The sequence below is a fragment of the Symphalangus syndactylus genome, chromosome 20 (genome assembly GCF_028878055.3).
Source record: "Symphalangus syndactylus isolate Jambi chromosome 20, NHGRI_mSymSyn1-v2.1_pri, whole genome shotgun sequence".
NCBI lineage: Eukaryota > Metazoa > Chordata > Mammalia > Primates > Hylobatidae > Symphalangus > Symphalangus syndactylus.
Window position 1 is genome coordinate 56620597 of NC_072442.2, and position 25934 is coordinate 56646530.

Sequence of the window (25934 nt, forward strand, 5' to 3'; positions counted from 1 at the left end):
ATCTTCCCTCTTAGCAATTTTTTTTTTTAAGTAAAAGGAAATCTTTCCATTTGTGACAACATGATGAACCTGGAGATTGTTATGCTAGGTGAAATAAGCCAGGCACAGAAGAACAAATCTGACATGATACCACTTACATGATGCAGCTAAAATAGTCAATTCACAGAAGCAGAGAGAGGAATTGAGGTTGCCAGTGGCTGGGGGAGGGAGCAATGGAAGGTATAGGTCAAAAGGTACAAAGTTTTGGTTATAAAAATGATTAAGTCCAAGATGAATAAATCTTCTGTACAGGAAAGTTCCTATAGTAACAATACTGCATTGTATACTTAAAATTTGCTAACAGAGTCCATGTTCTTAACTGCCATACAATAATGCCTAATAGCTAGAGTCAGTTATAAGAGACTGGTTTGCATAATATTGAATATTTTTCTTTCCAGATAAACTATCTTTTATTTGGAGAAAAATAAGTAAAGAAAAAGGCTGGGAATACAAGAAGGGTTGGGGGATAGGATGCAAGGATATTCCAAGCCACATATCCCTTCTTCCAATCAACATGAGACTACAGCAGTCAACACTATGAGATAAATTCCACTTTGGTTTTCCAGTCCTAGATGCGAATTAGACTTTGGTCCAACCTTCTCTGGACAGCTTTGAGTTTCGCGGGTATGGAGATATGATGGTTAACTCTGGCCTGGTAGGGAGTGGTACATCCTTGTTCTAGAGGTTTTTAAGAAAACTGAAGGTTTTCCTTCCACTCAAGCTTCCAGAGCACAGCCTCCTTCTACCCCTTTCTCCACAAACACACAACCCGGCAAAGTAGTGCATATATACCAGCAGTTGTTCAAACTCAGACACCGTATAAATTCCCAGGAAATCAAAGATATGTTCAGTAGCTCAAAAAGGAAAAGCTCCGAACACACCACGACCTCATGTATCTCACCCTGTGAGGTCTTGCTAGGAGGACTGATGTCTTTAGCATAGTAATAGGTAGATGACTAAATAGTTTGCAGCTTTCAAGTCCATTCTAACATTTAGCTGTCCTGTCTACCAAATCTTTGCTAAAGGATCAGTTTTTGCCGCTACAGACTTCAATGTGGTCGTTGAACTCAACATATCTCCTTACCTGATCTTGGACCATTGCTCCGCCGAAAGCCCAGATGGCAGCAAACACAAAATAATGCTCATAAATTTCCTTAGGGCAGTCTGCAGGGATGTCCTCCGTGGTCAGGAGACATTCCAGAAGGTGACACACCATCTGAATCATGCTCTGCTCTGGGATGGGAATGATCTTCTTAAACCTGCAAAGAGAGACCCAAGGGGATCTGAAACACAGAGGATATTCCATTCTGGTGGTGCTGTTGGGCAGCTGTGGAACCACTTGGTTTCAGTGGACTCACGGTCTGTTCTCGTGCCAGCTTCCTTTGTAAGGAAGTAAGAGGCCAGAGCCCTCCTGAGGACTTCCTCATCTCCTTTCCTCTGACACCCTCCCCCTCCACACTTCTCTTTCTGTTGATCCGCTCTCAGTCCCTGGGGAACACAGGTGGCTGCAACAAGTCACTTTTTCGCTCATTTCACACTTTCTGCAATTGTCAAAAAGCACCTAAACTGTAATCCCAGCACTTGGGGAGGCCGAGCGGGGAGGATCATGAGGTCAGGAGATCGAGACCATCCTGGCTAACATGGTGAAACCCCGTCTCTACTAAAAATATAAAAAATTAGCCAGGCGTGGTGGTGGGTGCCTGTAGTCCCAGCTACTCGGGAGGCTGAGGCAGAAGAATGGCGTGAACCCGGGAGACGGAGCTTGCAGTGAGCTGAGATCGGGCCACTGAATTCCAGCCTGGGTGACAGAGCGAGATTCCCTCTCGAAAAAAAAAAAAAAAAAAAGCACCTAAAGACGCAATTTGGGTGCAACTCTGAGGCTTGCCCTTTTACCTCTTCACCTCAGAGGTCTCCTTCCATTGAAATCACCAAAAACACTTTTTCTGGGGCCAGGATCTTATCTGGGAAGTAGAGTGGACCAGGACAGATGGTTATTTTATACAATCATGATGAACTGAATGGAGTTCTTCAACCGAAAATACACCTCTGTAACTCTGCCCTGGCCTGGTGTTTGCACTTTTAATCTTGGCTTTAGATGCCTTAATTGAAAGGCAGATATCAAGAGATGCGCAAAAGACATCCTATGCCCCGTGCAGCAGGAGCATGCGCAAGCTCACACATACATGCTTTTCTTTCCATGGGTACCCTCATCACACCACATGTATATGCAGAGTACACCACGTACCCACACACTCAGCCCACATCGCCCCCTCCCACAGGATGAAGTGTTCATAGGCAGCATGGAGGCAGTCCATTTTCATAACAAATATAGCACTGTCAACGGACACCTTAACAGTCAGTTCCCAGCACTGAACCTGAGAGTTGCACAGCACGCCATTCACTTTTTAGCGTTTGTGCTGGTTTTGAATCTAATTGCAATTCTTACAACAAACGCTATGACGGTTTTAGAGTCTAGTAATCTAGGTATTACTTCCATGAGTGACGAGAAGACTGGCTCCTCGATGGGTGTTCCCTCATTTATTTGATGTGTATTTGTAACAGATGGATATAACACAACTCTCTTGGGCCCAGTGCTGGATATGCCACCAAGAGGATAGGTGCCAACTGCCCTTCCATTCCAAACAGAGATTCCAGACAACTTAGATGGCACTCGCAGAGGGTTTTGCAATCCTGGCTTCTCACCCTTTCAAGAGTACAGAGGACAAAGTGGGAGATGCTGGAAGGCCTGGAAATTAGCAATCAGAATACTAGAGAGAGCTCTGGGTAGGCAATGAGTGTCCCCTCCTGCACAGGGAAGGAAGCTGCTTTCCCCTAATAGCCAGGGAAAGGGGCTTCAGTAGGGTTACTCCGAGTTGGTGAAGGGCCGTTGCCTAGAAAACCCCCGAGACTTGCTGATCTCCCAGTGGAGAGTGGGGAGGTACCTTGCGGGGGCAGCCTGTGCTCCAGTTTGTCAAAGCAGAGAAGGGGCAAGCATCTCCTGGAATCCAGGTGTGGGCTGTGTGCGGCAGGGGTTTTCTGAGTGCTTGGCTAAGGGATAAGGTGAGGCAGATGGGGTTTGTGTAGGAGCAGGACTTGACTGGCTAGAGAAGCAGTTACTTTCTTCCAGAATAACAGATGAAAGATTTCCAGTGATGGGAAGGAGCCAAGGAGCTCCCAAAAACTATCAAAGAGAAGTCGGATTTCCCCTCTTCTCTCCACCCCCCTTTTACACCAGTGGGTCAGAAGTCATAGCCAGGGAGTAGGTCACTGGCAGAGAAAGGAGAGAAGTCAAAAACACGCCCCTTTCTCATTGCAGTCCTGAGCTGAGGCGGGTGGGGCAGAAGCCTCCATTATGAATGGAGTTTGTTTCTTTATATTTTCACTGGACTAACACACATGTATGTATGACTGTGTGACTGGAAGTGATCAGATGCCTTTTTATTACAGAAAAGTCACAGACCCTGACCTAGATCTCATGCAGGGGCAGGAGAAGAACTAGTCACATATAATGGTGTTAAAGGAACAGTAGGAAATAAAATAAAGCTGCTTTATAATTGCCCTTTATGGGCCTGCTTATTTAATAAAAAATTATTATCTGTTGACATGACACGGCTTTGTAGTGACAGGGCCACATGAAGCTGGCATTACAACACTGTGACTGTATAAAATAGAATAAGCCTCAGCTCCCTCATTGGCAGGATGGCTGTGAGAATGAAAAGACATTGGCCGGGCGTGGTGACTTATGCCTGTAATCCCAGCATTTTGGGAGGCCAAGGCAGGCGGACCAGGAAGTCAAGAGATTGAGATCATCCTGGCCAATATGGTGAAACCCTGTCTCTACTAAAAATACAAAAAAATAGCTAGGCGTGGTGGCACGTGCCTGTAGTGCCAGCTACTCGGGAGGCTGAGGCAGGAGAATCTCTTGAACCCGGGAGGCAGAGGTTGCAGTGAGCCGAGATCGCGCCACTGCACTCCAGCCTGGGCTACAGAGTGAGACTCCGTCTCAAAAAAAAAAAAAAAAAAAAAAAAAAAAAAAAAAAAAAGACATTACACCCAGAGTAAGCACCCATAATTGAGAGTTCTGGGGAGAGTTGCCTCTGGATAGACTTAATACAGTCAGAATATTCAAAGCTGTTTCAAAGGCTTGTGCACACACTGGCACACATGCACACACAAAGACACACGAGTTTGCCGTCTCTTGTTCTAAATGCCCAGAGTGAGAAACAGCAGTCTTTTAGTTAAAGGATATATGGGACAAGTGTCTCAGGAAAATCCTAAAGAACGGGGATGCAAAGGAAAAGAAATTATTTTATCAAAAAGATACCTGCATTCCTATGTTTATTGCAGCACTATTCACGATAGTGAAGTCATGGAATCAACCTGAGTTTCCATCAATGGATGATTGAATTTAAAAGGTGGCGTAGGCCGGGTGCAGTGACTTATACCTATAATTTCAGCACTTTGGGACACCGAGGCAGGCGGATCACCTGAGGTCAGGAGTTTGAGACCAGCCTGGCCAACATGGTGAAACCCCGTCTCTACTAAAAACACAAAAATTAAGCTGGGTGAGGTGACTCACACCTGTAATCCCAGCACTTTGGGAGGCCGAGGCGGCCAGATCATGAGGTCAAGAGATCAAGACCATCCTGGCCAACATGGTGAAACCCCATCTCTACTAAAAATACAAAAAATTAGCTGGGCGTGGTGGCACGTGCCTGTAGTCCCAGCTACTTGGCAGGCTGAGACAGGAGAATCGCTTGAACCCAGGAGGCGGAGGTTGCAGTGAGCTGAGATCACGCCACTGCACTCCAGCCTGGGCTACAGAGCGAGACTCTGACAAAAAAAAAAAAAAAAAAAAATTAGCTGGGCATGGTAATGCACACTTGTAATCCCAGCTACTCCAAAGGCTGAGGCAGAAGAATCACTTGAATCCAGGAGGTGGAGGTTGCAGTGAGCCAAGATCGCATCACTGCACTCCAGCCTGGGTGACAGAGCAAGAAAATGACTCAAAAAAAAGTGGTGTGTATATATATCTATGTATATCACATGGAATGCTAAAGTCATAAAAAAAGAATGAAATCATGTCTTTTGCAGCAACATGGCTGGAACTGGAGTCCGTTATCCTTAGTGAAATGACTGCGAAATGGATAGTCAAAAACTGCATGTTCTCACTTATAAGTGGGAGCTAAACAGTAGGTATATATGGAAATATAGAGTGAAATAATAAACACCAGAGACTCCAAAAGGTGGGAAGGTGGCAGGGGGGTGAGGGTTGAAATACTCCATTGGATACAATGTATGCTATTCAGGTGGTGGGTACACTAAAGGGCCAGACTTCACCACTACGCCATATATCCCTGTAACACAACCGCACTTCTATCCCTAAATCTATACAAATAAAACTTTAAAAACATTTTAAAACTCAAAAAAAAAAAAAAAAGAACAGGGATAGACTATTTTCCTAAAACCTTACCCTTCTCTGGTTTTCTAACTCTTGGCTGCCCTAGTCCATCTGTGATATTAACTACTGTTTCCCACTTCCAGACTTTGTTAGCTACACGGGCTGCTTTAGCCCATTACGTCCCAAGGCCACAGAGCCCATGGGCCATCCACGGACTGAAAGCTTTTCAAAGGCTTATACAAATGTTGAGTTGGAATAATAATTATTGACCCTGAAATAGAAAAACTATGAAATCAAAAGTAATGTTTCATTAAACAACGAAAATAGACCACAATGTCACCTACTTGACTGCAACTCAATTTTTAGGTATACAAAATTCACTTTGAACGTGAGTGGATTTTTTGGGGTGCGGGGCGGGGCAGGTGGAATGAGAGCACCTGGCGCCCTCTTGCAGTGTTGTTTCCTGCAGTCTGAAGTGCTCCCTTCCCCTCGGCCTCCATGCTTGCAAACCATTGAAGGCACAATCATATCCCATGCTTGACAAGCCAAGGAAGAAAGAGGCAGGGATCAACTTCAATGATGGACTTTAGTTTCCGGGAAACATAATCCTGACCCTAGATTGTGGCATCTTCATGGGGCTCTGAGTCACGTCGCCTTCACAGCACCAGCCTCAGGGGCCCACTCTTGCCTCCACTATGGGGATGGGTGTCAGATTCACAGAATGATGCATCAAATGGCAACAACAACCATAAAAAGAGTGTAAAACAAAAGCAGCTTCCAAACATGGGCAGCTCCCTGTGCTGACACAGATAGTATTCTCGCTGTAATAAGTATCCTCTTGGTCAAGAGTGATTAACCTCTTGCTTAGTGATAAGTGGTCAGGGCTTGTTGCTCTTACTTTTACAAACTGATAAGAGGAAAAGTAAACTCACAATATCCAGCAGGGCGGGACTGTCAGATGGTACATTATACCCACATTATCTGGGCCGTGAACACACACAGCCAGGGACAGGGAGTGGGCCCCACAGGTCACCAATAAGTACCGTTTTCACCCCTAGGTCTGTTGATCTGGCCTGTGGATTACTTATTACAAATGCAGAGCTGCTTGCCCTGTACACAGAAGGATCTGAGTCTCTGGATTATAATCTGATACTACAACCCGCAGCCTCCTTCAGATATACCCACGTGGCACTCACGAAAGGGACTTTCAATCTTCCTCCTCTTCACTCACCTCACTTCATGCCTGAGCTGACAACAGGCATCCCACGGCCATCCTAATGTGTGTCCCCTCTGCCATCTGCCATGCCTGGAGGGGACTGCTCTGGAAACATCTGACTTTGGGGCAGGACAGAACATCAGCAGGACACCAGGTATGAACCCATGGGCTTTTTATTGCTTCCTTAACTCTCTATCTTTCTTATTTCTTGGCCTACCTGGTTCTGAGTGTGTCTAAGCAGGTTGGAATATACTTGTCAAACAAAATGGTTAGGTTGGCTCTCTCTGTCTGGATTTCCCTCTTGTCAATCCAGCTGCTCACTGGAGGGTTCCATCCCAAGTCTGCCGGGTTGAGGTACAAGATCCCTGTGAGCACAGAGAATACAGTTTAGTGAATATTCCATATACATCATTATATTTTTTTTACCCCAGGGAGTTATTTTCTCTGTTTGGAAAATGTACAGAAGACTGGACTGAAAAGAAAAGGAGATTTGGCTGAGATGTGAGAGGGTAAATGGGTTTGCTATTGAGGACTAACTCCAACGGACTAGTGATAGATGGATGGGGAGCAGCTTTGAGAATCCCAAGGCCAAATCCAGGCTAAGGAGGAAAGAAGGCTGTGACAGATTAGCAATACTTGTCATGGGAATGTGGGGGTATGTAGTGGGTTGACTGGTGGTCCCCCCAAAGTCAAGGCCATGTCCTGACCCCTGGAACCTGCCAATGTGATCTTATTTAGAAAAAGGGTCTTTGCAGGCTGGGCACAGTGGCTCACGCCTGTAATCCCAGCACTTTGGGAGGCTGAGGCGGACAGATCACCTGAGGTCAGGAGTTCAAGATCAATCTGGCCAGTATGGTGAAACCCCGTTTCTACTAAAAATACAAAAATTAACTGGGCATGGTGGCACACGCCTGTAATCCCAGCTACTCGGGAGGCTGAGGCAGAAGAATGGCTTGAACCCGGGAGGCAGACGTTGCAGTGAGCCAAGATCGTGTCACTGTACTCCAGCCTGGGCAACAAAGCGAGACTCCGTCTCAAAAAAAAAAAAAAAAAAAAAAGAAAAGAAAAGAAAAAAGAAAAAGAGTCTTTGCAGATGCAATTAAGTTAAAGATGCTGAGATGAGACTATCCTGGGTTATCTGGGTGGAACATTTATAAGTATCCTAATAAGAGACAGAGGGGAGAGACACACACAGAAGAGAAGGCCACGGGAAGAAGCCAGAGACTGGCATTATGGACCCACAAGCCAAGGAACACCCAAGCTGGGAGATGCAAGAAAACATTCTCCCCTAAAGCCTTTAGAGGAAGCATAGCCCTGCTGACCTTGATTTTGGATGTCCGACTTCCAGAAATGTGAGAAAATACATTTCTGTTGCTTTAAAAGCCCCAAGTTTGTGGAAATTCGTTAGTCTTGTTAGAGCATCCCTAGGATGGGACAGACAACTCTCCTGGCCTGTGTGCACCAATTTTAGCAGAGGTTCTTGAAAGGGAACGTAATATTATGGTAGAGGCCAAACAAGATCTCTTTTTAAATTATTTATTTTTACTATTTATTTCCTTTTATTTTATTATTATTTTTAACAGCTTTATTGGAGTATAATTGATATATAAAAAGCTGTACATATTTAATGTATACCATTTGGTGAATTTGGACATATGCATACACCAGTGAAACCATTATTGCAATCAAGGTAATAAACATCCATTACCTCCAAAAGTGTGTGTTTGTGTGTGTGTGTGTGTGTTAAGAACACTTAACACGAGATCTAACCTCTTCACAATTTTTTGTATCTGTTTTTGTAGTAATGGGATTTTGGTATGTTGCCTAGGCTGGTCTCAATCTCCTGGGCTCAAGCTGTCTGCCAAACTCAGCCTCCTAAAGTTCTGGGATGATAGGTGTGAGCCACCGAGCCCGGCCCAACAATTTTTTTAAGTGCACCCTACAGTATTGCTAACTATAGGCACTGTGTTGTATAGCAGGTCTCTAGAACTTACTCATCCTGCAGAAGTGAAATTTTGTACCCATTGACCAACATCTGCCCCTTCCCCCAACCCTCACCTTTGGCAACTGAGTAGAATTACTCCCTGCTTCTTTAAGTTTGATTTTGCCACACAATTTTTTAAAAAAATCTTCCAGTCTCTGTTAACAAATGTGTTCAGTGCAGACAGAGGAAACTTAAGAGATAGAGTTGCAATTTTGCACCAGGAGTTAGTGAGAAACAGTGATATTTGGTCATCTCCATTGACGTGGAGGCTAGAACTGGCCTAAAAGTAGCCTAAGTTGGACACTTCTGTGCAGAGGATAGTTGTGCAGCTCAAAAGCTATTTCCCTTCTTATTACCATATTTCCAAATTCACAAAACCACACGTGAGGCTTCTGGCTCCCATGTGGAGATTCCTTCTGAGCCAGCAAAACTACATGTGAAGCGAGAGGCACCTCCCTATGTGGAGTAGCTTTGTGGTTCTTCCCTTCTTGAGACGTACCTGCTCTAGAGACAGTTGCTGGAGTGGCTGTGCACAGGTGGCTGATCTCAAAGAGGAGCTTCATGGTGGGGTTCAGAGGAATCCGCTCATTGCTGGCCAATGTCAGCACCTGGAGACAACAGGGAAGGGCATGCCAGTGAGGAAGGAGGGAGGTGCCTTGCCAGCCTGTGGGGATTTGCTGATTATTATTGGTTTGGTTGGGATTATGGATAATTATTTCCTTCATATGGTTTGGCTCTGTCCCTACCCAAATCTCATCTTGAATTGTAGCTCCCATAATTCCCATGTGTTGTGGGAGGGACCCGGTGGGAGATAACTGAATCATGGGAGTGGTTTCCCCCATACAGTTCTTATGGTTGTGAGTGAGTCTCACAAGATCTGTTTTTTTTTTTTTTTTTTTTGACAGAGTCTCGCTCTGTCACCCAGGCTGGAGTGTGGTGGCACGATCTCGGCTCACTGCAAGATCTGCCTCCTGGGTTCATGCCATTCTCCTGCCTCAGCCTCCCGAGTAACTGAAACTACAGGCGCCTGCCATCATGCCTGGCTAATTTTTTGTATTTTTAGTAGAGACGGGGTTTCACTGTGTTAGCCAGAATGGTCTCAATCTCCTGACCTCATGATCTGCCCAACTGGGCTTCCCAAAGTGCTCACAGGCGTGAGCCACCGCACCCAGTCGATCTGATGGTTTTATAAGGGGAAATCCTTTTCACTTGGCTCTCATTCTGTCTTGTCTGCTGCCATGTAAGATGTGCCTTTCACCTTCTGCCATGATTGTAAGGCCTCCTCATTTACATGGAACTGTGAGTCCATTAAACCTCCTTTTCTTTATAAATTACCCAGTCTCTGGTATGTCTTTATCAGCAGCGTGAAAATGAATACATTCCTTCTTTGTGATGATTAGTGTTTTCTAAATTTTCTACAGTAATCCTCTCTCTTTCTTCCTATGCACTCTCCACCACCACCCCTGTGTGTGTGTGTGTGTGTGTGTGTTGAATCAGACAAAAAAAGTTATTTAAACAGTTTAAGTTGATGTTGATGATTTGAATGAACTAGACTATATTGGAACAATGGAACTCTTAAAAGAAAAGAACTTACATTTCATATTAATACTGTTCCTTTTATAGTAGTAACTCATGAAAGATTCCTACAAAAAGAATTACAAAACCCTGCTTAAATAAATCAGAGATTACACAAACAAATGGAAAAATATCCCATGTTCATGGATAGGAAGAATCAAACTCATTAAAATGACCATATTGCCCCAAACAATTTATGGATTCAATGCCATTCCTACTAAATTACCAATGACATTCTTCACAGAACTAGAAAAAACTATTTTAAAATTCATATGGAACCAAAAAAGAGCCAGAATAGCTAAGGCAATCATAAGCAAAAAAAAAAACAAAGCTGGAGGCATCATGTTACCTGACTTCAAACTATACTACAGGGCTACAGTAACCAAAACAGCATGGTACTGGTACAAAAACAGACACACAGATCAATGGAATAGAATAAAGGGCCCAGAAATAAGGCCGCACACCTTTGACCATCTGATCTTCAACAAAGCTGACAAAAACAAGCAATTGGGGAAGCCTATTTAATACATGGTGCTGGGATAACTGGCTAGCCATATGTGGAAGACTGAAACTGGCCCCCTTCTTTACATGATATACAAAGATTAACTCAAGAGGATTAAAAACTTAAATGTAAAATCCAAAACTATAAAAGCCCTGGAAGACAACCTAGGCAATACCATCTTGGCCATAAGAATGAGCAAAGATTTAATGACAAAGATGCCAAAAGCCATTGCAACAAATGCAAAATTGACAAATGGAATCTAATTAAACTAAAGAGCTTCTGACAGCAAAAGAAATGATCAATAGAGTGAACAGACAACCTAAAGAATGGGAAAAATATTTGCAAACTATGCATCTGACAAAGGTCTAATATCCAGCATCTATAAGGGACTTAAGCAAATTTATGAGAAAAAAACAAATACCACCATTAAAAAGTGGGCAAAGAACATGAACAGACACTTTTCTAAAGATGACACTTTTTGTGGCCAAAAAGCATATGAAAAAAATCTCAACATCACTGATTATTAGAGAAATGCAAATCAAAACCACAATGAGATTCCATCTCACACCAGTCAGAATTGCTATTATTAAAATGTAAAAAAAGAACAGATGCTGGTGAGGTTGTGGAGAAAAGGAAACACATTTATACACTGTTGGTGGGAGTTTAAATTAGTTTAACCATTGTGGAAAGTGGTATGGTGCCTCCACAAAAGCTAAAAACAGAAATACTGTTTGATCCAGCTATTTCATTACTGGACATATATCCAGAGGAATATAAATCATTCTACTATAAAGACAAATGCACGCAAATGTTTATTGCCACACTCTTCACAATGGCAAAGACATGGAACCAACCTAAATGCCCATCAATGACAGATTGGATAAAGAAAATGTGGTACATACACACCATGGAATACTATGCAGCCATAAAAAGAATGAGATCATGTTTTTTTGGGGGGGGACCATGAATGGAGCTGGAGGCCATTACCTCAGCAAACTAACGCAGGAATAGAAGACCAAATGCTACATGTTCTCATTTATAAGTGGGAGCTAAATGATGAGAACTCGTGAACACAAAGAAGGGAACAACAGACAGGACACTGGAGCTCTCTTGAGGGTGCAAGGTAGGAGGAGGGAGAGGTGCAGAAAATGTAACTATTGGGTACTGAACTTAGTACCTGGGTGATGAAATAATGCGTACAACAAACCCCTGTGACACGAGTTTGCCTACGTAACAAAACTGCACATGTACCCTCAAACCTAAAATAAAAGTGGATAAAACAATCAAGTATTCTCTCCAGGAGAGCATACTTTTATTCTAACAGTCCTGTAAACGTCAAAGGCATTTTAAAACTTGTAATCTGGACATGCTCTCTGAACAAGCTTACAAACAGCACCAGCTTAACAGCCACCAGCTAGTTTTTGGAGACAGAGTTTCACTCTTGTTGCCCAGGCTGGAGTGCAATGGCACGATCTTGGCTCACTGCAACCTCTGCCTCCCGGGTTCGAGCAATTATCCTGCTTCAGCCTCCTAAGTAACTGGGATTACAGGCACCTGCCACAACGCCCAGCTAATGTTTTGTATTTTTTGTAGAGATGGGGTTTCACCATGTTGGCCAGGCTGGTCTTGAACTCCTGACCTCACGTGATCTGCCCGCCTTGGCCTCCCAGGGTGCTGGGACTACAGAGTTTTCATTGTTTATAAAAAATAAAATATCCTCTCAATGGAACAATATTTGCCACCATGAAAGATGTTTGACAGGCTTGGAATGTTTCTGATCTTCAATATCCTTATTCTAGAAAAGCACAAAAAGAAAAAGAAAAAAGATGTGAATAAATGACTTAAGACTGCTTTGAACTCTAAATACTAAAGAGTCTATGTGCAGAACATTCTGATGGAAATTATAATAATGCTAAAACTGGTGTGAGCCATGGCAGTACCACTGATGTAAGCAAAAGTTGCTGCTGGGACTGTATCAGTGTGGAGATGTGTAGTAAAGATGCTGATGATAGTTCCTTACTCTGAGCTGGCCATGATGTGGAATCTAGATTTGCAAGTATGCCTGCCACACTGGGTGACTGGTTTCACAGATGATTAGACATGATCTAGGGATATCCCCCAATTTCATACCTTGTTATCATCCATGACAGTATTCAGGGACTCAATCCACATTGGATCTATGTCGCCATCCAGTAAAATCCACTTGGGCCCATCATGGGTGATGTTGGCAAGCTCCCGCATGATGGAAGAGAACAATCCTAAAAGGAACCACTGATATCTTATTTTCCATTTCTTCATTAATCCTCTTTCACTTAAACATAGCTTTCCCCCTTTAGCTACGACACACAGAAGGGGGCATACGTGGAACATGCAAAGGCAGATCAGACCTGGTTTTATTTTTATTTTATTTTACTTTGCTTTTTTTTAGATGGACGCTTGCTCTGTTGCCAGGCTGGAGTGCAGTGGTGCGATCTCAGCTCAATGCAACCTCTGCCTCCCGGGTTCAAGCGATTATCCTGCCTCAGCCTCCTGAGTAGCTGGAACTAGAGGTGTGTGCCACCACGCCCAGCTAATTTTTTTGTATTTTTAGTAGAGATGTGGTTTCACCATGCTGGCCAAGATGCAGACCTGGTTTTATATCTTGCTTTGCAAAAACCTGGCAGTGCCCAAGGTCCATTCTTCCTGTGCTTTAGTCTAACTTTTCATAACATTAACAAGAACAAGAACAACTCTTGATAGTATAAGCTTTTTAAATGACAAAGTGGATCATTTCAGCAAGTAACTATGACATGATGAAACTACATTAAACTTTTTAAGGTAGAGTTTTCATGCTTTGTAATTGCAGTCTTGGCGAATCTTGCCAAACACAAGCTTTGGAAACAGGCTCATCTAATTCTAATTGTCATTACCTGAAATTTATATGTTAATTTGGGCAGAATTGATTTTTATGATATTAAACTTCCCTAGTTAATAGTATGGTACGTCTGTTCACTTATTCACATATGGTCTTATGTCCCTAATACATTTTTACAGATTTTAAAATATATGTGTTTGGTTAAATGTGTTCCTAAATATCTCATGATTTTTATTGCTACTGTGAAACAAATTTTCTCCTCCTGCACTTCTATTTTTAGTTGACTTGCCAGTATTGAGAAAAGTTACCAAATTTTGTGTATTTATTTTATGTTCGGTTGCCTTTAATGAACTTTCTTGTTAATTCTAGTAATTTTTCAGTAATATCTCATACATTTTCTAGATATAAAGTTGCATAATAAACAAAACAATAATTTCTCTCCTTTCCTCTAATTTATTTTTCTTTCCTCCAATTTATACCATCTATTTCATTTTCTTGTCCTATTACGTTTTCTAGAACCCCATGTTGACAATAGGCATCCCTAACTTGTTCCTTATTTTTCATGGAAATTTACTGTATCATTATTCAGAATGACTTTGTTTTCATTTCAGCTTTAGGTACAGAGCATTTATTATATTTCAGGGGTTTCCTTCTATTCCTACTTTACTTAGAATTTTCTATTAGGAATGAATTGCATTTTAAGTATCTTTTTAGTGATCAAATGATTTTCCCCTTTAGTTTGTTAATGTTTTATGTTAATACTGTTAAAAACAATTGCTCTATCCCTACATTCCTGAAATAGGTTTTACTTGGTCAAAGGGTATTATTTTTGAGATACTGTTTGATTCTACTTACCGATATTTTATTTAGAATTTTTGTGTCTATATTAATGAGTAACATTGGATTTTTTTGGCTCCACATAAAAGTTGATATCAATATTATTCTTGCTCTATAAGATAATTTGAGTTATCTTTTCATAATTTTGAAATTATCTGTTTTTTGCTCTACTCTTTTTTAACTTTTCCTTTTCACTAGTTTACTCAATTTTTCTACTTCTTAATGAAGAAATTTTATTAATTTATATTTTACTAGGGGTTCATTTATTTCTTTTAGTTTTTCAAGTATGTGTCATCAATTAAATATTTTCTTCTACTTTAGTCTTGTCTGTTAATTCCAAATTATATGTATTTTTACTCTTTTTTCCCATTAATCACTCTCACAATAGACTTATCTTACTGGTCTTTACAGCGAACCAATATTTACATTTATTTATCTTTTATATAATCTGTTTGTTTTCCTCCTAGTGACTAATTTCAGCTTTTATCTTTATCAGTTCCTTTTCTGTCATTTTTAGTTTGAATAATTTCTTATGATGAATATTAACTTCCTTTACTTCCAGCCTATCTTTTATAATAAAGTGAGTTTAAAAAGTTTTCCCTTAGAGGTTTTAGATGGAGCCCATAGGTTTTCTTGTATGAAGTATTTTTTTATTGCATCTTAGAGAGGTTTGCAATTAAATTTCCTTTTTGATACAGGAGTTAAGAGAACATTTCTTGATTTGCAAGTAGTAAAATAATTTTTGGTGACTTTCTTGCTATTTGTTTCTAATTCTATTCCATTATTATCAGAGAATGTGACCTGTAAATTGATATTGTTGAATTCATTATAGCTTTCTCTGTAGCCAATTACATTTTTAATTTTTGGAAATGTTACATGAACCAACCAGGAAAGGAATACTTTCTATTTATGGGATAAAAAGTTCTATAACTTTGTATTATACTGAGTTTAGTGATATACTTGCCAATTCCTTTATGTACTTATTTTTCTGTTTACTGGAGTGAATTTTGAAAATAAAAAACAGATAACAAATAAATACATGAAACTAAAATAACCTGTTAATTTGTATTCTTTTAAAGTTATCCTAATTTTTTTTTTTTTTTTTTGGTAGACATGGGGTCTCACTATGTTGCCTAGGCTGGTCTCAAATTCCTGGCTTCAAATGATCTTCCCATCTTGGCCTCCCAAAGCACTGGGATTATAGGAATGAGCCACTGGGCCTGGCCCCCAAACATATTTTAAAGGCTATATTCCATTTACTTCAAAGTTACCTTGTTCAGTGAACACAGACTTGTGATTATTATATCTTCCCTGTCAATTTTCCCAAATTTAATGTATAAATCTAATAAAATTTTAACTAGAATTCAGACTTAAAATGTTTGAATTATATTATTGAGCTTATATTTAATATGAAAAAAGAAGTGCTTGAGACAAGACAATAAAATTACAAAAGATTACTGAGGAGGGACTTACCTCATTGGATATTAAAATGTTATAAAATGATTGTAACTGAAATAAAATGACATTAGTCTAGGATTAGATAAAGAGGTGAGTCAAACAGAATAGAAAGACCAGAATCAGATCTCAATATACATATGCAATTTAACAAATGACGAGCTGGTGTTTAAATTCAGAGGGAAAGGATAGTTTACTTAATAAATGGTACGGTTACAATCAATTATCCATCTGGAAGGAAATAAAATTGATTCTGTACCCTACCTCATACTAAGCCCCCACATAAATTCCAGATGGATAAAAAATGTTAATGTAAAAAGAATCTTTTTTGACCAAATTTATGATACTAGATCAGCAGCTGAAGAATTATAAACTAATATAAATCCCAGATGCTAAAAAGACTAGACAGGCATAATTTCCTTTGTTAAAAAGAGCACGGGAGAATAAAGTGTCTATAGACAAAGAATAGGTTGGGGAAACATTAGCAATGCATGTGACAGATAAGGGGTTAATATCTTTGATATATTAAAAAACTCTTAGACCGGCGTGGTGGCTCACACCTGTAATCCCAGCACTTTGGGAGGCCGAGGTGGGAGGATCATGAGGTCAGGAGATCGAGACCATCCTGGCTGACACGGTGAAACCCTGTCTCTACTAAAAATACAAAAAATTAGCTGGGCATGGTGGCGGGCACCTGTACTCCCAGCTACTCGGGAGGCTGAGGCAGGAGAATGGCATGAACCTGGGAGGCAGAGCTTGCAGTCAGCTGAGATCACACCACTGCACTCCAGCCTGGGCGACAGAGTGAGACTCTGTCTCAAAAAAAAAAAAAAAAAAAAAAAAACTCTTAAAAACTGATAAGAAAAACAGGAAATAAAATCATAAAAGAGCAAATTACTAAGATCAATAAGAAGGAAAGATGCTAAGTCTCATTAACAGCAAAATAAAAATTAGACTCTGGTTGTTAAATCCTTGTGTTCTAGACCTCAGATGAAAGCTCCTAAATTAGAGAAATCCAGAGAGCTTGACCCGGATGTGGTCAGACACTGAAACATCAGGAAGGAGCTGAGATTTCCTCATTCCAGAAGCTACACAGGTTTTAGAAAGAGGTCCTCCTTATCAGCTCAGGGACCTCTTTTTTTCCCCCTCAACTTTCTTTTCTGCTGTCTTCCAGTGCCAAACGACCCTTTACAATGTCTATAGGTGAAGTTTAGTTCTTTGAAGGTAAGGCTGAGATCAGCACCCAGCAAACACAGGCTTGGGGGTCTCTGAATCACTGTAGAAAGGAATATGGCTCTAGGGTCCCTCTTGAGATTGAATGGATAATCATCAGGGGCCTGGCATGGGCACAAGGTTCTGTAGCATGCAGCTTCCCCATCACTGCTGGGGCAACACCAAATAGGGGAGTCGTGCCCTTTGTAGGATGCCAGACTGCACCACTTCTTTGGGAATGAGCCGTGGGCTTCCCTACCCAACACATACTTGAAGTCTACTGTCAGGCAGCGTTAACACTCTACACCATGGTTCGTACCCCAGAGTCAGTGAACTACAGCTGAATGCCTGTGTTGCTTTATCTTATTTATTTATTTATTTAAGACGGAGTCTTTCTTTGTCACCCAGGCTGGAGTGCAGTGGCATGATCTCGGCTCAGTGCAACCTCCACTTCCCGGGTTCAAGCGATTCTTCTGCCTCAGTCTCCTGAGTAGCTGGGACTACAGATGTGTGCCACCATGCCCAGCTAATTTTCTTTTTTTTTTTTTTGTATTTTTAGTAGAGACGGGGTTTCACCATATTGGCCAGGCTGGTCTCGAACTCCTGACCTCGTGATCCACCCACCTCTGCTTCCCAAAGTGTTGGGATGACAGATGTGAGCCACCGCACCCAGCCTGCTTTATCCTCTTTAAATGCACTCTCTAAAAGGCAGCTGGAAGAGGTCCCCAAGGAGGGAGAACATCTGAAAAACTGAAGTTCCCCTGCAAGCCAAAATTGGTCTCTCCCTTTGTACTGGCTTTTTTATCTCCTGCGGTCCCAAACAGATCAGTCCAATGTTCACTTCTGCAATTCACCCAACTGCATCCCAGCTCGCCACAGGGACTCTGAGGCTAGCAGACTTTCTCCTGGGAGAATCCCACTCTTACCATCCTTCCATTCTCGTGTGGCTGGATTGATGATGCCAAAGAGCTCATCATTTGTGACTGCTTTGGGATTGAGGTCAGTCCAGACGGGGCGCCGTTTCATGATCTGATAGGTCTTGTGCAAGGACCTCAGCACCTGTGACTTGCCGGTACCAGCGCCACCCACCACAAATACAGAGTGCCGCACAGCCAGGAGCTCCTCCAGCTGGACCACCTGGGGAGGCAGGAAATTCAGCCAGAGGGACCAGCCTATTACTCAACTGCATCCTAACTGCTCTTTTGTGACCCCAGCTGGTGTCTGAAGTGAGACCTGAAGTCAACAGAGGAAGAGTTATCCACCCCAAGATGTGAGGAGGTCTGAAATATAAGGGCAGCATGATTCATTTGTTCCTGTATTCATCATTCAGTTATATAATTATGAGTCACCAACCAAGTGCAACAGAGTGTGTCAGGTGAGGGGGATTCAGATGCGATCCTCGTGCCCTCCGTGATCTTATAATGTGACGGAGAAGAAAGTCATGTGGACAAATTATTCTAAGGTAAGAGGATAAGTACCATCTTAGAGGTATTTATAAGGTGCTGTGGAAACAGAGAGGAGGAAACAATTGATTTTGTACACATAAAGGGAACAAGAAAGGCTTCATAAAGGAGGGGACATTTGAACAAGGGCTCCAGGGATGAGTAGGAGTTTGCCCAGAAGATGAACAGGAAGGAAATTCCAGGCAGAGGCAGCAGTATGAACAAAGGCTTGCAGTGTGATGGAGTATGATGTGGCTGGTTGGCCAGATGGTTTGGTGAGGCTGGAGTCAGAAGTCCTGTGGGGACTACGGTGGCACTGACGGCCTCATCACTCTTGGGCTGGTTTGCCTCCAGGCACAGCTTTCCACACTGTTGCAGGAGCACGTTTACAGGAATAAAAATCGGACCAGCCACTGCCTTCACTCTGTCCCCTTCATTGTCCTCCATGGCTTTGACAATGAAATACAAATCCTTTATAAGGTCCTACTGCAGTCTGGCCCAAATCAGACTCTAGTCTTATTTCTTATCCTGCAACACACACAGTCCAGCCAGAGAACTACTTGGAGCTCTTAAGTGGTGCTCTGTCCTGCATCTATTCCTTCTGTTCAGAAGTGACTTTCAGCTGGACGCAGCGGCTCACGCCTGTAAACCCAGCACTTTGGGAGGCCGAGGCAGGTGGATCACCTGAGGTCAGGAGTTCGAGACCAGCCTGGCCAACATGGTTAAAAAAAAATACAAAAATACTAAAAATACTAAAAAATTAGCCGGGCATGATGGCGGGTGACTGTAATCCCAGTTACTCAGGAGGCTGAGGCAGGAGAATCGCTTGAACCCCGGAGGCAGAGGTTGCAGTGAGCCGAGATCGCGCCATTGCACTCCAGCCTGGGCAACAACAGCGAGACTCCATCTCAAAAACAAACAAACAAAGAAAAAACAAAAGTGACTTCTACAGTCTTCTGTCCAAACCTTTGCACATTCCTCAGGAAGCCTTCAGTCTGACCCATACCTAGTATAGATGTCCCATACTAGCCTACATCCTAGTATCTAACATACTGCAGTGGTTACTTTTTTTTGGTCTCCATATTCTATTATCTGCTCCTTGAAGGTAGGCAGGACTGAGCTTTTTTCTCTCTCCTTCCAAAGTCTAATATAGAAGCTGGCACGTGCCAAATGATGAACAACTTGTTGAAAATGTGAAGGATGACTGGAAAGGCTGGATTGGCCTGATCATGAAAGGTCTTGCAGCATATCATGAGAAAAAATTTGAACTTTATTGTCGTTCAGATTTCTTCGATTTTGCACTGTAAGATCCTTAGCAGAGGAAAAGTGAACGAAGAGAAAATGCACCAAAATATTGACAGGGCAGTGAGAGAGTAAGTTTTTTCCTATGTATTTTATTTTTTCTATATTTTGAAAAAATTATAAGGACCTTCTCTCTCTCTAAATATATATATATATATATATATTTTTTTTTTTTTTTTTTTGAGATGGAGTCTCACTCTGTCGCCCAGGCTGGAGTGCAGTGGCGCAATCTTGGCTCACTGCAACCTCCGCCTCCTGGGTTCAAGCGACTCTCCTGCCTCAGCCTCCCAAGTAAGCTGGGATTACAGATGCCTGCCACTGCGCCCAGCTAATTTTTGTATTTTTAGTAAAGACAGGATTTTGCCATGTTGGCTGGGCTGGTTTCAAACTCCTGACCTCAGGTGATCCACCCAACTTGGCCTCCCAAAGTACTGGGATTACAGGCGTGAGCCACTGTGCCTGGCCAGAACTCCTATATTTTTGAAATTTAAATGACACAGGTGTTAGAATTCTAGAATTCTACAACCAGGGAATTTAGGAGGAGAGCAGAAGGCTAAGCTCAGTGTGAAGGTAGTAGATTAAACGGCTGTTTGGGGGCAAGACGATCAGTGTCAGTTGTGGCAGGATCATTTACTGAGATATTATTTTGTGTCTTGTTGTCCACAGCATCAGTGTCTTTTTTACTCTGTCCCAGGGCATTGCTGTTCCTGTGATTCAGGGCCCAAAAGCACCTAGAAGAGAGTCTCTTCCTTCAATGACTTAATGCAGGATCATCTCTGATAGGAATGAGGGGAGAGTTGGGAAGAATCTCCAAGGAGGCTTAAGCTTAGATATGAATGAAAGCGAGCCAGCCATGTGAAGGCCAGCAGGGAAAACCATCCCAGGTACAGCAACAGTGAATGCAAAAGCCTTAAGTTCAGCATCAAGCTTAGAGGGCTGAAAGACCAGGAGCACAAATGGGAGACTGGCACAAGATGAGACAAAAAAGGCAAGCAGGGGCCAGAGAGAGATGCAGAAATTGGTAGCTGGAATTTCATCCTAAGTATAATAGGAAGCATTTGGAGGTTTTAAGCATGAAATTGACCGGGGGTCAGAAAGAAAGAAAGAAAGAAAGAAAGAAAGAAAGAAAGAAAGAAAGAAAGAAAGAAAGAAAGAAAGAAAGAAAGAGAAAGAGAGAGAGAGAGAAAGAAAGAAAGAAAGAAAGAGAAAGAGAGAGAAAGAAAGAAAGAAAGGAGGAAGAAAGGAAGGAAAGAAGGAAGGAAGGAAGGGAAGGAGAAGAAAGGAAGAAAGAGGAAGGAAGGAAAGAAGGAAGGAAGGAAAGAAAGAGAGAGGAGGGGGAGGAAGGAGGAGGAAGAGGGAGAGGAGGGGGAGGGGTAGATGGTGCTTTGGCTGCAGAATGGAGACTGTATTTTATTCCTAGGTTTTTGTTTGTTTGTTTGCATAAACAAGGGATTTAACAGAGATGCCACACCCTGATACTGGGAAGACTTAAAATCGCTTTCTAGATCCATCATCTTTTCTTTTTTCACTTCAACAACTTTAGTGAGACATACTTCATGTACCATAAAATTCACCCTTTAAAGTGTAAAATTGAATGACTTTTAGTATCTTTACACAATTGTAGAACCATCACTACTATCCAATCTTAGAACATAGAAAACCCAACAGAAAACCCCCTTACCCATTGGCAGTCAATCCCCACTCCTACCCTACCTCCATCCTATGCAACCCCTGGTCTACTTTCTGCTTCTAAAGACTTGTCTGTTCTGTACATTTTACATAAATAGAATCATACAATATGTGGTATTTTGTGACTCGTTCTTTTTTTGACTTAGAATAATATTTTCAGTCATGTTGTAGACTGTATAAACATTGTATTCCTCTTCTTCCCCTAGCTTTATTAAGGTATAATTGACAAATAACAGTTGTATATATTTATGGTGTATGATGTTTTGATTTATGTATACATTGTGGCATGATTAAATCAAAGTAATTAACATATGTATCACCTCACATATGTATCACTTTCTTGTGCTAAGAACATTAAGGTCTACTCTCATTGCAATTTTCAGGTATGTGATAATCTTTCTAATTATAGTCATCATGCTGTACAATGGATCTCCAGAAGTTATTCATCTTGTCTAACTAGAACTTTATACCACCCTTACAGACACACCCAAAATGATGTTTGACCAAACATCTGGGCGCTCTGTGGCCCAGGTGAATTTACACATAAAATGAATCATCACAGTCCCCATAACTTAGAAGTTCAATAAAACACGTAAGAACTTTCAGCTTATTACTCTATTCTTGCTTTGAATAAGTTCACTTTTCTTAAGGTTCTCTTTTCTGGGAGACTACTGACTTCCAGCTCTAATTTGAATTGATTGCTTTCTAGGCCTGCTAACAGCTGTCATTTCAGGATTTTTTTTCTTGATTCTTGATTTTTTTGAATCTCACAATATTTTTCTTGTTTTTCATTCTTGTTTTGCTGTAGTACGTCCTCAAGTAACTTACTCAAAAAGGATGCATACGAAGTAACATTTATGAGTCTGAGAATATCATGGATGATAATTTGGTTGTATAGAATTCTAGCCTTGAAATCATTTCCCTTAAAAACTTTAAAGGACGACTTTTCTTGTTCTCAAGTATCCAATTTAGCTGACAGGAGATTCTGAGTTCCTCTTAAATTTCATTCCTTTCCTGGATCACTTGTTGATATGGTTTGGCTTTGTGTCCCCACCCAAATCTCATCTCAAATCCCCATGTGTCAAGGGAGGGATCTGGTGGGAGGTGGTTGGATCATGGGGGTGGTTTCCCCCATGCTGTTCTTGTGATAGTGAGTGAGTTCTCATGAGATCTGATGGTTTTATAACCAGCACGGTGCAGGGAGGAGGTGTAGCATGCAGAACAGAGCATGGAGTCTGAACTTACACTTCATTTCAAGCCCCTGCTCCTCCACTTGATTTGTAGCAGATTGTTATTTAATTAGATCTGTGATAAATGCTACAAAGGAAATATGTACTGTGCAAGGAAGACAAAGAGTGTCTGCAGCTCTTTATTTCCCCTCCACTCTTTCTGTCTCTTTCCTGCTGCCTTGTGAGGAAGGACTTGCTTCTCCTTCACCTTCTGCCATGAGGCCTCCCCAGCCATGCAGAACTGTGAGTCAATTAAACCTCTTTCCTAACTACCCAGTCTCAGGTATTAATACACTAGTACTACCTCCTCACTCAACTAGGAGACTTATTCTTTTCTCTTGACTCTTGACCTCTGAAATTGCATTATGATGTGTCACTGCACAGATTCATTTAAAGTCATTCTGTTCAGTACTGTCTTTCCAATGTGGATACATGTCTTTCCAGCTCTAGTTATCTTTCTGTTCTTTTTCTAGAATTCTTACTGGTAACATGTTGGATAACCTAAATTGATCCTCTATACATCATCTAGCCTCTCACACTTTCTCTGTGTGTGTGTGCATGTGTGAATATTTTACCATACACACACATGCATAATACATAATACTGCTTATAACTTTATCTTGGGATGTTGCCTTTATCTTCCCATCCTCTCACTGAATTTTGAATGCCATAGATGATACAATTTTACATTTAAAAAAGGTCTTTATAATTCTCCAATAGTGCTTTCTTTGTACAATGGCATCTAATTCTTGTTTGATGGGTATCATTTTTTAAAATTTCCTTCAAAGATGCTAATTAGAACTTTAAAAATATTCTCTTTGTTAGTTTCACTGGCTGCTTTTGTTGTGTGTGTGTGTGTGTGTGTGTGTGTGTGTGTGTGTGTATCTGTGTCTGTCCATCCGTCTTTATCTTGCATGTTGTTGGGTTTCTTCAATATCTGGTAAGCCTTAAGGTTAAATAAGGAGCTGTGCTGTGTTTTCTAGGAGGCTGGGAGGGGTATTCTCCTCTGCTGGTCCTGGGTGTCTCTTTTGCTGGTCTCTATCCAGGATAGTAGGATTGAGTGGAGGCTCTGTAGATGTGGCCAGATCTTGGCCTCTGTCTTTGTCCTTTCATTTATGGGTGAGTGAGCAGATAGTTGGTATTCAGACCGAGGTACACCAAACAGAATGGAAGGGCTGTAAAGTAAGGACCCTCCAACTTTCCCTTGTATTCCCTGCCATGCATTCCACATTGTGGGTCCCCAGTGAAGACTGGTTGAAATGAATTATTACTAACTAGATACATATTTGTACATCTAAAACAACCCTTTGGATTACGGATGAAGGATAACCCATTGTCCCGGACAATAAGGAAGAGATAGAGAAATCCTGGGAGGAAAAACCACATGTACCTTGAGCACAAAGTTGTCTTCAGCCTGGAGCTTCAGATCCACTATCGCCTTCCTAACCAAAGCTTCGAAGTTGGGGTCCCTCCTCCGGGGGACATCCAGGGCGGGAAAGAGGTCCCCGATCAGGCCCATGAAGATGGGCATGTCATCAGTCACAATCTTGGGGATGTTGAAATCCCGCAAGGAGCGCATCAGGACCTGATCCTCAGGCCGGTCAGGGTCTCCTCGCTTCAGGGATCCTGCCACCACCAGCACGGACTTGATGGCCCGCAGGCCCCAGTCGTAGTGATCCTGTGGGCAGTGTTAGACCAAAGTGACAGAGAGAAAGAACACCTTGTGCTGGGGTGAGTGTCTGTAGAATCATAGATATCCTATGAGCATTAGGTCACCTCTGAAGCCTGGGCAGAGATGTGGGAAGGAATGACTTAGAAAATCATGATCCCAGAATTCTAGTTCCTGGTCTAACACTAGCTAATTTTCCAGTTGTGATGACAGCAGGGCAGACACAGAACATACAAATGATGTGAGGGGTCAGAGAGATCAAACACAGCCATTTTCAAACCTATCTGGCTACTCCTTGCATACTCAGCAGGTAGAATTGGAAGGGCTGTCAAGGAGGGAGCCATGTTGACTCTTAGAGATGGTAGACGCTGAGCTTACGTGTGCCACCTTGGAGTCCTTCACATTCTATGGGAAAAGAGGTTTAAAGAATAGCTCCTTAAAGTGGGTTCTGTCAAAGATGAAGCCCCTGGTCACAGTGCTGCTAGTAGCATCTATGGGAGAGTGGACCACACTGCTGATACCAGGCTTCAGGCAGCAGCATGGTGTGGGAAGGAGCTGTAGTGGGCAGAACAGAGCATGGAGTCTGAACTCAGACAGACTTCTGGTCAAGTCCCAGCTCCTCTACTTGATTTGTAGCAGACTGCTATTTAATTAGAGCCATGACAAATGCTACCAAGGAGACCAGGCACGGTGACTCACAACTGTAATCCCAGCACTTTGGGAGGCCAAGGCAGGCGGATCACAAGGTCAGGAGTTTGAGACCAGCCTGGCCAATATGGTGAAACCTCATCTCTACTGAAAATACACAAATTAGCTGGGCTTGGTGGTGGGTGCCTGTAATCCCAGCTACTCAGGAGGCTGAGGCAGGAGAGTCATTTCAACCCGGGAGGCGAAGGTTGCAGTGAGCCGAGATCACGCCACTGCACTCTACTGTGGGTGACAGAGGGAGACTCCATCTCAAAAAAAAAAAAAGCAGCCAAGGGAAAATGTGCTGTGCAATGATGACAAAGAACACAGTGGCTGTACCCAGGATATGGATCAGACTTCCCTAAGGAAATGGCATTAAAGAAGACCTTGAAGGAGTGGAATTCAGTCAGGCACAGATGAAAAAGAAGTGCAGTCAAGGCAAGTGAGAACAGGATATCCACAGGCTCAGGTGAGAAGACAATCAATTTCAAGGAACTCAAAAAAGATCAATGGAGATGGAGCATCACACGACAGGGAGGGAGCTGCTGTTGATGTAGGAGGAGACAGAACACCCTGCAGTCTTTAGCAGAGAGTGATAAGGACATTGGTCTCTATCTTAGGACCAGTGAGGAGCGTTTTTAAATAATCACTCTAGCAAGTGGCTAAAGAACAGATCTGAGGAGTTAGAATAGAGGTGGAAAAACTAGTAGAAAGGCAGTTGCAATAGTTTAAGCAAAAGATATGGGTGCTTGGAACTCAAGTGGTACCAATGAATAGGGAAAGGAAATGAGACTTATTTGAGAAATATCCAGAACATAGAATCATGAGGGGTTCATTTAAA

At 42.1% G+C, this 25934-nt stretch overlaps 1 protein-coding gene across 1 annotated transcript in view; it reads right to left on the minus strand.

Moving 5' to 3' along the window:
* DNAH9 (dynein axonemal heavy chain 9) overlaps window positions 1-25934 on the minus strand; it is a 369577-nt gene that overhangs the window by 204820 nt on the left and 138823 nt on the right. The window contains exons 31-36 of the mRNA XM_055258020.2: window positions 24128-24415; window positions 18002-18212; window positions 12848-12975; window positions 9140-9248; window positions 6874-7021; window positions 1124-1298 (exon numbers count right to left, since the gene is read on the minus strand). Of these exons, the coding sequence (XP_055113995.2) occupies window positions 1124-1298; window positions 6874-7021; window positions 9140-9248; window positions 12848-12975; window positions 18002-18212; window positions 24128-24415 (1059 nt within the window). The remainder of the gene's footprint in view (window positions 1-1123; window positions 1299-6873; window positions 7022-9139; window positions 9249-12847; window positions 12976-18001; window positions 18213-24127; window positions 24416-25934) is intronic.